Source organism: Lagenorhynchus albirostris, chromosome 16 (assembly GCF_949774975.1).
Source record: "Lagenorhynchus albirostris chromosome 16, mLagAlb1.1, whole genome shotgun sequence".
Classification (NCBI taxonomy): domain Eukaryota; kingdom Metazoa; phylum Chordata; class Mammalia; order Artiodactyla; family Delphinidae; genus Lagenorhynchus; species Lagenorhynchus albirostris.
Window position 1 is genome coordinate 13,444,039 of NC_083110.1, and position 12,048 is coordinate 13,456,086.

The following is a 12,048-nucleotide window of genomic DNA, read 5'->3' on the forward strand; positions in this document are numbered from 1 at the left end:
GCTGTCAACATATTTGACCCCATGGGACTAAAGCCAGTTAGAGTAAGTGGGCAGCTCGTATGGTGGAAAGGCCAGGACACTCAAAACCCTATCACCCACTCCTCTGTTTCACATGTTAAATGAGATCCAGGAACTTGCATGTCTACTGAGGAGCCTAGAGAATCGCAGGGGTCGAATTCTGAGAAAGTCATCATTTGTTCAGATAGTTTTCCAAGTATTTGTAATCCCTGTAATTATCTTCTGCATTGATTACACATGAATGCTTCTTCTCTGCATCTCAAACAGGGTGTAACACCAATTTCTAGCTTTCTAAGACATGCCGTGGGCCAGTTCATCTTGCTACCACACTTGCTAGTTCATGTAGGATCAAAGAAAAATGAGCTCTAAATTTTGCATTCTGCACTTGAAAAGCAACTGGGTGGTGGGTCATTACTGTAAGGCATCAGAGCTGAGATTAAAAAACAAAAACCTATAAATCGGAAAAGAAAGCAACAACAACAAAAGCAGCATCAACAAACCAAGAAAAAAAATACACCTCCTGCTTTGAAAGTATTATAAACGCATTAACCAACTGAGCTTTGATAAAGTGGTTTGTATACCTGGCCTCAGCAACAGAAATCTGTGGCTGTGTTTTTCAAGCACCCTTTAAATCTGTCAAACAACTTGCAAGAAATATCTGACTCCAGACATCAATAAGGTTTCATGAGAAGATAATGTACTGAGAAACGTAAGCTATACACACACACCAAACCACCCTGCCCCACCCCAGGGCTTTGCGGGCCATGTTAATCCTGGGATCCAAGTAGAGTTGCTGTTGTACACCTTTTGTACCTATTACCACGCAGGAAACTGTAAAGAGCATGTTTTTTTGGGGACACAGCAGGATTCTAAGACTGGCTTTCATACCTTTGTTGTTATAGATAAAGATGCGCCATGATCCAAAAGGAAGGCGGCTACGTCCTCATGCCCCTCTCGGGCTGCAAGGTGGAGTGGGGTGTACCCAGAAGTCGTGGCTGCATTTGGAGATGCTCCTTGCTGTAACAGCTGTTGTACTATATCTGCTTTCCCCAATCGCGCAGAAATGTGGAGTGGGGTTTGGTCATCCTATAGGACAAGTAAAAGTTCAGGGCTGATGAGCGGAGAAAACAATGGTGCCACTGTGAAAAATACAGGAAACTTCACTGCTTGGTATCAGAGGCTACATTCAACTCTTTGATTCAATACTAAAAAGAACCTCATTTATCTTTTTCTTTAAGTTTCAGAAAGGTGGGGATGGCAGATCTAAGCACCTTAAACACCCTCTGAGTAACCTATCAGCGTGAGAATTGTGAAAGGCAGTTCTATCTAGAAATTATCCCCACTCCGTCCTGCTATACTTTAGCAATTTTTAAACCTCTGATGACTCCTTTTTGGGGGAGATAAGGGAATGTATCCTGGGAAAACGGAAATACCTGGGAGGGATAGTATACCTCCACCAGTTCTCATGTACTCATATGTAATGAATATTTTATTGGTACTGCCTTCCCACAGTCAAAAGTGGGAGGAGGGGAGAGGGCAGTGTAGGATGGTTGAGGAAGGTTCCCAGCTAAGACGGGGGCTGACAGCCAGCCCATCCTCTGCTTGCCGAGCTGTCATCCAGGCTGCATCTGCCTGGAGTGGAAGGCACCTTATGACAGTTCACCCAAGGACACAAGGCACTCCTAAGTCCTGCACCCTGAGGGCCTTATCCCCACGTTGGAGGGGTATTTCCTTGTTTGCCCAAAGATGCCCTCTGGAGAGAAATCCCCTACCGAGATGTGAAAAAGTCCAGGTAAATACTTTATGTAGGGCAAGTAGAGAGAAGAGGCTGGAGCACAGGGCACTGCTGTGCAAAGGTCAAGATCAAAGCAAGAGGGTCTGTGTAACTAGTAGGAAGTGTGAGAAGTTAGGGGAGATGCCGTTGGCTATGGAAGTCAGACTCTTAACAATGACACATACTATCTCTTTAATGAGATAACTATACATCTTATGGTCAATTTCAGCTTGTGGGTGAAACCATTTCCTAGATGAAATGCTTCATAAGTAACAACACTCAAAAATGTGAGGTTTCTTGTAAAGGTAAGAGTACAGCCTCTCTTAATCAATCTACTTAACTGCTTAACCAACATCCTCTAGATCAGGGATCAGAACAGTAAAATCCAGGGGCCAAATCCAGCTGCCACCTGTGTTTGTAAATAAAGTTTTATTGGAACACAGTCATGTCCATTTGCTGATGTATTAAATTATGTACTATTGCTGTTTTCACTCTGTAATGACAGAGCTGAGAGTTCGTGGACAAAGACAGTATCCTGTGAAGCCTAAAATATTGATGATCAGGCCCTTTCCAGAAAACGTTTGCAGAGCTCTGTTTCTAGGTCCTCTGTAAAATCTACCAGCTGGTACCACGATACACCGGACACTTAAGGTTTACAGTCTGCTGACTAGAATGTTACCACTACCTTTGTACCCACCTGTGGATTTTATGTTTACAAAGACCTAGTTGTGTTTGTTCCCACACTAGTGTGTTTATACTAGTACTTTTCTAGCTTGTACTATGTTTACGCTAATTATATGACATAATATGTTAACAGGTAAAATATGAGTACCGAAGGAAAGGCTTTAAGGACACTGTTAAAAGCCTTGGAGAGCCTTGGTAGACGGTGATGAAAAACCAACTATGGGGCCTTCCCTGGTGGTGCAGTGGTTGAGAGTCCGCCTGCCGATGCAGGGGACGCGGGTTCGTGCCCCAGTCCGGGAAGATCCCACATGCCGCGGAGCGGCTGGGCCCGTGAGCCATGGCCGCTGAGCCTGCGCGTCCGGAGCCTGCGCTCCGCAAAGGGAGAGGCCACAACAGTGAGAGGCCCGCGTACCGCAAAAAAAAACCCAAAAAACAACTATGGGACTTCCCTGGTGGTCCAGTGGTTAAGACTCCATGCTTCCAATGCAGGGGGCACAAGTTCAATCCCTGGTTGGGGAAGTTCTGAATGCCACACAGCCAAAAAAGAAAAAAAAAAAAAACAAAACCAAAAAGCCAACTATGGTCAAACTACATATGGGTAGGAGAGCTGAATAGATTGGGGGAAAATTATAAAAGTTGAGAAATATCCTGGACTCAAACTGCTTTGCAAATGCCTCAGTCTTCTCTTCTTTTAACCCTAAACTAGAAACTACAAAGTATGTAATTAAATGACAAATAAATGTATATTGAAGGGCTAAAATTAAATGGTTGAGGTATTTACATATCTATTTACGATTCTTGACCTAAACTGCCATTTAAAAAAAAAATTGGTAAATTATAGTTTATTCATGCACTGAAAAAAAATCATTAAAAAAAAGCTAAACATCAATAAATAAACAACAAATTTTAAACTGCCATTTTGATAACCAGACCAACTACCATCAAGACGGTGACAGATAGTGAGTTTCTTCTGGAGGGTAAATGCCAGGCAGAGAATGACGCATTCAGACTCAGCCCTTGGACTTCCCCAGCTGTCCAGTGGTTAAGGCTCCACCTTCCAACGCAGGGAGCGTGGGTTGGATCCCTGGTCTGGGAACTAAGATCCCACATGCCGCAAGGTGCGGCCCCAAACAAACAAACAGACAAACGAGCTCATCCCTGATGTTCTTCTATATTCTATGTTCCATGAACAACTCTGACCAAGTCTCAGGGTTTATGGTTTCACAACTTGCAGAGAAAAAGTTCAAACTCCCTTTTTCCTTTTGTGGCTCTGACAGCTGACATCTAGGTCAACCAAAAGAACTCAATTATGCTTCCAAACTGTGCTTGTTTTAGAAGCTTTGTGCATGAGCCCTTCTCCATAGAGTGCAAACAACTGTGGGCCAATTCTAGGTTTGCTTCCTAAGCCATTAGGGATGAGCAATGTGCCAAGGACACAAAGTTCTTGTTCTATTTCATTTTGTTAAATAATTGAGTAGATACACATACAGGGAAGGGATGTTTTCAATATCCCTTGGGTAGAGACTTTTGTCATTGGTGGTGGTTCATTACTTTAAAAGAGTGATCCTGGAAGAAAGCATGCCTATGTTTAAAGGTTTTATTAAAATCATTTCTTCTCTCGAAGCAAACACTTCCACGCTCGGCACATACCTTAGCTTTAGCTTCTACCTGAGCGCCGTCTTGCACCAGATACCGCACGACTTCGGCCTGGCCGGACCGAGCTGCCATGTGCAGCGCTGTTTCTCCTCTCTGGGGAACAGGAGCCGTTAGGTAACTTAAGGTAACTTAACGGCAGCTCTAAAGAAGACTGGCCTATTTGCTTTGCATAAAGTTGATGATGGAGGGTTTTTTTTTTTTTTAAATAAAAAGTAGTTCCAAGCACTTCCTTATTGAAAATAGGAAAGATAGGAAATCAAATACACAAGAATTTCCCAGGAACCTGGTCCATGATGGAAGCCATCAGTGTAAGCCCAGAGCGCACGGCAGGATCAGAAGCCGTGCTCAATAATCTACAGTGTAGCCTCACTGGGGGTTCAAAGGCAAATGCTATGGGGCCAAGCAGGAGGGTAGGCGAGTGAAGCGGGCAGATGGGGGAATGCTCCTGGAGACAGGCCAGGCCTTCTGGCTGGGGGAGGCGCTGCTAGCTGGCGTCAGCGGGCTACTCCAGTAACTCTTTGCGATACCAGCTGTATCATGCCATACCTTCCTATTTTTCAAACACAGCGGCAGTCTGCATATTTGTGGATATTTCTTGAATGCTGGTCAAAAAATCAGAGTTCAAAACAAAAGAAAACCAAAAATGCTGCACAGGCAACACAAAACACACCGAAGGGCCAGACGTGGCTTGCCCTTGGTTTGCATTTCCTGCTTTATCTCAACAGGTCATTATCCTTTGGGGCATTATCCCAAGGGGTTATTTTCTTTGCCACCGGACTTCCCCCGCCTCTGCTGCTTTTCACCAAATGGACTTTAATTCAGATGATCTTTTCGTTTATGTAATAATAAAAAAAGGAAAACAACATAGAAAACACATATGGATTGAAATGTAAAAAGTGATAAAAATCAAATATATTCTCCCCCACACAAGTGATGCCCACCTTTATTTTTTATTTTAAAATTATATATTTATTTATTTATTTTTGGCTGCGTTGGGTCTTCGTTGCTGTGCACAGGCTTTCTCTAGGTGTGGCGAGCGGGGGCTACTCTTCGTTGCGGAGCGCGGGCTTCTCATTGCGGTGGCTTCTCTTGTTGTGGAGCATGGGCTCTAGGCATGCGGGCTTCAGTAGCTGTGGTGCGCGGGTTTCAGTAGTCATGGCTCATGGGCTCTAGAGCACAGGCTCAGTAGTTGTGGCGCACAGGCTTAGCTGCTCCGTGGCATGTGGGCTCTTCCCGGACCAGGGCTCGAACCCATGTCCCCTGCATCGGCAGGCGGATTCTTAACCACTGCGCCACCAGGGAAGTCCCAGTGCCCACCTTTAAATTACTTTTTATAGATATCGCTTTGCTTTATAGGACATCCACCTCCATGGAAGGATATGCAGAGATACAGTTCACACGAAACTTGTTGCTATGTTTCCTGGAAAGGTGCTGAGGATGTAGGTGACCATGTTACCCAGTGTTCTCTTTGTAAAGGAAAACCTTCTCTCCTGGTGTTAGTACCAGGAAAGACTGCATTTCAGCTGAGAGCTGGTCTGACGTGGATGTGCTGACTCAAGCTGTTGGAAGACACAGAGTCTTTCGGGGGCCTACCCTCAGGGTGAGGACGCAGGACCTTATGGTTTGCCCTTTCTGTGCCAGAATGTTCCTTGTTTTATTTTTATTTCTTTGGTGCTCATGAGTCCAACAAGTGTTCTTATGCTTGTGGTCTGGGGTGCTGAGATTGTTATGCTGCTAAACTTAAAATTCTGTAAAGCAACGTCAAAGGCCACATGCGGATCGAGGGTGGTAAGTTACTCCTCTGACATTTACTATGAAGTGGGTCTCATGGTTCTGCAGAGCAATGCTCAGTGTGGGAAAACAACAACATCCAATAATGAACTGAGTTCCATGGGTTTGCGATAACATTGTCAAGCACACTGAAGAGAAATTACTTTGAAGTTACTTGAAATCACAATAAGGAGAGTGTTGGAACCACCTTCTCAACATGCAACACTTATTTTTAAAAAGATTTTATTCAAGTATAGTTGATTTACAATGTTGTGTTAATTTCTGCTATATAGCTAAGGGACTCAGTTATACATATATATTCATTTTCATATTCTTTTCCTTTATGGTTTATCACAGGATATTGAATATAGTTCCCTGTGCTACACGGTAAGACCTTGTTGTTTATCCATCCTCTATATACTAGTTAGCATCTGCTAATCCCAAACTCCCAATCCATTCCTCCCCCAACCCCCTCCCCCTTGGCAACCACAAGTCTGTTTTCTATGTCTGTGAGTCTGTTTCTGTTTTGTAGATAAGTTCATTTGTGTCACATTTTAGATTCCACATGTAAGCGATATCATACGGCATTTTTTTCTTTCTGCCTTACTTTGCTTAGTATGATAATCTCTAGGTCCATCATGCATGCAACATAATGCTTCTGTTGAAAAAAAACTCTCCCCGTCCACAAAACTTTATTTTCTAAAGCATAATATTCAGTAGTAATATACACAGTCCCTAAGTCTCAGCAATCTGTGACCAGCTAGTGATCGAATGGATCTTGCCTTTGAAATAAAGGAAACCACAGGTATTTTCAAAATTCTGCCCTTTTCTAAGTACTCAAGTTAAATGGGAATTAATGTACCTATAACAAAAATAAGTAGATTGAGAGCAATCGTTTCCAGTTTCATAAATGCTCACAATTAGACCTAGTTTGTTCAAAGGATACTTACCACGTTGGTGGTATTTGGTGAGGCTCCATGATGCATTAGTTGTGACACGATATTTACATGCCCCATGAAGGCAGCAACATGGATTGGGGTAAGGCCCGACTGGGGAAAAAGAGGGAGATGTCAGTTTGTTGGCTTATTTTAAGAAGGGTTTGTCTGCCTGCCCGCCTGCCTACCTGCCATCCATCCATCCAGGCTAAGAGAACCAATTTATTGATCAGATCAGAAAACATCAAGACATCACCATGACGTCATAGATTTTATAAGGCAAACGTATCAATATTCATCATGTCTCTAAAGTACGTTCCGTGATTATGAAAGGCCTATGTCATAACCATTAAAGAAGAAAGATTTATTTCACACATTTTATATAGCTCTATAAAAAATATTTAGCGAAATACCTTGAAGGTTCTTTCCCTTTGCTACTAAGCCTTCCTTATCCATATGACTGTGTGTGTGTGTGTGTGTGTGTGTCTGTGTGTGGAGGGGGGGACACTTGTGTGATTACATACACAATAGCAAAAATTCAACTTGTATTTCAGATCCTGTTCTGGCCTTTTAATAAGGACTCCCATGCTCTCAGAATCACTGATTATATTACACGTGAAAGAGCAGGGTGGAAACACAAAGCCATCCCTCTAAGAAATGAGCAGATCAGCATTAACTGTCCCAATCATTTAAATTTTTATCTTTCTGCATATTATAAATCAAGGTGATATAATTAAGGCAAATAGAACAATGGTCACTAGACCTTAATTTTCATGTGTGCTTCAAAGTCCCCCTCACACACACACCCCCCACCACTGGTACTTCTTGCATAAAATGATTGCATTTTCAATTTTTCAGAATTTAATCCCACTTATACCATGAACATCATAATTCGGAAAAAAATACTTAATATGGCTAGAAAAAGCTGAGAGAGAAGGAGACAACTAATTTCAACAGAAATTTGAGTAATGTCAAAAAATATGTTAAAGGAATTCTATACAATGAAAGTAAGATAGAAAACAGAAGAGGTAGAATTTTGGTTGCCCAGACTTCAGATAGTGGGAACTGAGGAAAACAGGGGGAAGGAGAATTTTGTTATAATTCGGCACCTTTTCCCATCAGCAGGGGGAGTTGTGAGGACATGGTCTGCGCCGCCTTTCCGAGGGAGTACAGGGCTGGCAGTGGCAACCTCTCATCACAGGCTGGCATCTCTGGACACTTATTCAGACGCCAGTGAAACATCTTTGATTTCAGAGCCCATTTTGATCTTTAAAAAGGGCTGCCACACACTGAGAATACACTTACTATTTTATAATGAAAATAACTGGATGCCTACCATAAAGCCAGAAGACTCAAAAGAGCGAATCGGTATTAATATTTTCTATCATTTAGTATTTCGAAGTTGTAAGTGTTAGAAGTCAAGGCAAATATTTCATGTGCAGATGAGAAACTGAGGCAAAGCAACAATGACTGGACTAGACCTTAGTTTTTACGTTAGCTTCGAATCCTAGAGTCTTCATGGTTGCATTCAACAAAACTACTGAAGGATCTAACTATGGCATCTACTGTGTTGCGGGTATATTAACACCAGTAAGACTCTGGCCTGCCTTGGTGGAGCCTGTAGTTTTGGGGCGGGGTGGAGGGGAGTGGCTGGGTCATAAGTAAGCCAGCTGGACAAGAGCTTTGACGGAAATATGCACGGGATGTGCCAATGGTCCCAAGGAGGAGCTCCTGGCCCAGGCCGAGGGTTACGGGAGGATTCCCGGAGAAGGCAGCCCCAGATCTGGTCCTGAAAGACATACAGGACTAGCCTGGAAAGGGAGGGACGTGACGCGTGGAGGGTGTAGAGATATGGAGTAAATCAAAGGGAGTGCAGCCCAAGGAAGTGGATGCCAGGCTTGGTTTGAGTGTTGCAGGCTCAGCCCTGATCCCAATAAGTCACTTCTCTGAGTTCTATGTCAGTTTGCACGAAAGAAACCGAGAGCTACCCTTTTCCTAACTTCAGCAACTCTGTGCTCCGTTAATTCTGTTTCCTGAGAGCAATGCTCACTTCATCAGTATGCAGAGGTTATGTCGTGCAGGGGTTCTCAACCGTGCCACACGTGACATTTTGAGCCAGATAATTCTTTGTTGTTGGAGGCTGGGCTGTACGCCGTAGAATGTTTAGTAGCATCTCTGGCCTCTGTCCACTAGATGCCAGTAGCACCATCCAGTTGTGACAACTAGAAATACTGCCAGACATGAACAAATGCCTCGTAGCGGGCAAAACCACCCCTAAGCACCGCATTACAGGATTTGAGGAGCAGTGCATGAATGGATTTCATGTAAATTACGCTTGGAGTGATGGCATCCCCCGTCCCCCCGCCTGCCTTGAGCACGACACACGTGTTTGGGTTATGCTTCTCGTCATGGTGATGTATTTGCACTCTCCTCCCACTCTCGTCTGCTCTCCTAAGCACTGGCAGCCCCTCGGGTGAAGGGTTCAGAAAGTAGCAGGACACCCGCACACAGCAAAACTAGCTGGTCGTCAGGGAGGGCACCGGGCCTCTGCCTGCTGAGGCAATACACGGGGAACCCCAGAAATCCTCCTCTTCTCACCTCGGTTACAGCTTGGATGGACGCACCATGTTTCAGAAGGAGTTCCATTACTTTAATTCGATTCTTCTTGCAGGCAATATGGAGAGGGGTAAAGCCATTCTGCAAGGGAAAGAGACGCAGACCTACTGGATTACGTTCCGTTGAGATCTACTTCCACTGTGTATGGTAAAATATTTTTGCAAAAGTGACGTTGTGTAAAGATTTGGAAATGAGCGGCAACAGCCAGGGGTTAAACCGAATACAGATTCTTTTCTGGAAGCACAGGTAGTCTCCCTGCTCCCAGGAACCCAAGGTGCCCTGCTAATCACGAACAGGAAGCAAATTTTTGTCATAATCTCCCGGTAGTTAAGGCAAAATGGTCATGCGTCTTCTTAGACTATTTTATTCTGGAATTTATTTTCCAAATATGTCCCTCCTCTACCTCATTTCAAAGACAGACTAAAAACATCTCGGCCAAAATTGGTCCTCACAGCCAAAACTTCACCACTGCCCATTGTGACTTCTCTGCTGCATTTAAAAACAACTTCAAGACCTGTTCTGAAATGTTTTTATTTCTTCCAAGTTTTAAGATTCAAGTAGGTGCTTACTCCAAGGAAGCAGAAAGTTAAACAACCCAACATTCGTTGGATCATTTGGTTTAATATTTAATCTAGTACAAGAACCTGCTTTTTAAACAAATTACTTACCAAACTGTACTGCCCGCTAAGTGAGAGAGACCACGGAGCATATTTTTGTCGCCACAGAGAACTACAGAATATCAGGGTCCACCACGCAAGCTTAGGTCAGAGTCACCGCGAGTGCTTCTATGGAGGTTTTGAGACCATTTACCAGGCCTTAGTCCATCCAGGGGTGACTGCCCACAACCTCCAGAACCTCCTAATGTTGTGAAATCTTCAGTCAGAGGAAAATGAGGATGAGAGCCCACACCCTGTCGTAAGGCTTTTTTTCTTGTGTGGAAAAATAAGTCATGACTGCTCATTTCTTTTCCTCCCTTCTCAGAATTCAAAGATATGCTTGCTATCTTGGGCCAGTCAACAGCTCCTTAAAATGCTGCTCCAGGAAAAGCATTTAGAATTACGATGGTGATGGAGCTGCCTGGGGTCTGGAGGGCTCCTCTCTGCCCATCCGTTACTGCCCACTCCAAATCTCAGGGCCCACAGAGTGCCAGAGGTGACCATATGAGCCGCAAGGGAACAGAGACCCTTCCTAAAATGGTTGATCAGATGACAGCCTTTACTGCAAAATTGCTAGTAAACGCACACGTTTTCCCTAGCACTTGGTGACATATTTTTTTCCTAAACATGAGTGCTTCTTCTGAGCTAAATTTAAAAAGCTTACTAACTTGGGACCATTTATTTTTCTAAAGACAACAAACACCATCTCCTTGTGAAAACCAAACTATATAGCAAAGCTCAAGGTTAAAGCAGCATGGCATTCTAGGAGTTAAGACTACAAACTAGACCAAATTTTTGATTTGCAACTTGAGGAAACAATGACAGGTGATATTTCATTACCTTACATGGTTAACATCCTCACATCGAATTTCTGCTCACAAATTCCTAGACCTTTCATGTTTAAGATGAAGTTTTCTGATCATTTTGCCTCGTATTTTTAGATCTCACAAAAAACTTTTAATTCACAGTTATCACTTTACCTACCAGAAGATAAGCTGACCAGCTCAGTCCTTTTGTACTTGTACAGTCTTTGGGTTTATTTATGTAAGAGAATCATGAGTGTGACCATAAAGAAGTTAATGATTTAGCCTCACCAGTCTTGCTAATGTTGGAAATAGAAGGGTTTACAGATTTTCCAGAAGGCCATTTGAAGGTTGACAAGAAGTACACTTTACTTAACTAGACCTTCCATTTTCACCTCCTGAAAAGGAATCCCTTTACGTGCAGGGGTAGCACGTGGTCAGCAAGACAACACAGGCTGGACTTGTGAGCTAAGCTACTCACCAGGGCTTTGGCGTTGGGGTTAGCCTTCTTGTCCAAGAGAACCTTGGCGACTTTGTAATGGCCACAGTGGGCAGCCACGTGCAGGGCAGTCAGGTAGTCATTGGTGACGTCGTCCACAGGCACGTTATGCTGGAGGAGAAGCTGGACGCAGTTTAAATGATCCCCCTGTGTAGCCATGTGCAGTGGAGACAATCCATTCTGGAACACAGAAGACAAGCAGAGTTTATTGTTTTACCTTTCAAATGCGAATATGCCCAACATAAAATACAGTACAAATGTGAACAGATGAAAACCCTAGATTTGCACACGGAAATGCCTTCTCTTTTTAAAAGGTTTTGTGGCAACTGTTTTGAACTGCAGCTACTTTCCAAACTAGTCCTCCTACTTCTTAAATCAATCAAAAATAAATTTTCAACGATAATTTCTTTTTCTGATTTAAAAAACAGTGTGAATTGCACCAAGGTCCACTACTGGTTGCATTTCCAGTGAATCTGAATTCTTAATACTTAAGACTGAAAACTGGAAATCAACTACACTTCAATAAAAAAAGTACTGATAACAACAACAAAAGACTGAAAAGGATAAAATAAAGGCAGAAACAGAATGGTATTCACTAGACGGGTTTTTATTTTGTGCTCCTGTGTTATTAATGCTT

At 43.2% G+C, this 12,048-nt stretch overlaps 1 protein-coding gene across 1 annotated transcript in view; it reads right to left on the reverse strand.

The window, feature by feature from the left end:
- ANK3 (ankyrin 3) overlaps nt 1-12,048 on the reverse strand; it is a 329,557-nt gene that overhangs the window by 145,090 nt on the left and 172,419 nt on the right. The window contains 5 exon segments of the mRNA XM_060126942.1: nt 907-1,104; nt 4,127-4,225; nt 6,853-6,951; nt 9,436-9,534; nt 11,394-11,591. Coding sequence (XP_059982925.1) covers nt 907-1,104; nt 4,127-4,225; nt 6,853-6,951; nt 9,436-9,534; nt 11,394-11,591 — 693 coding nt within the window.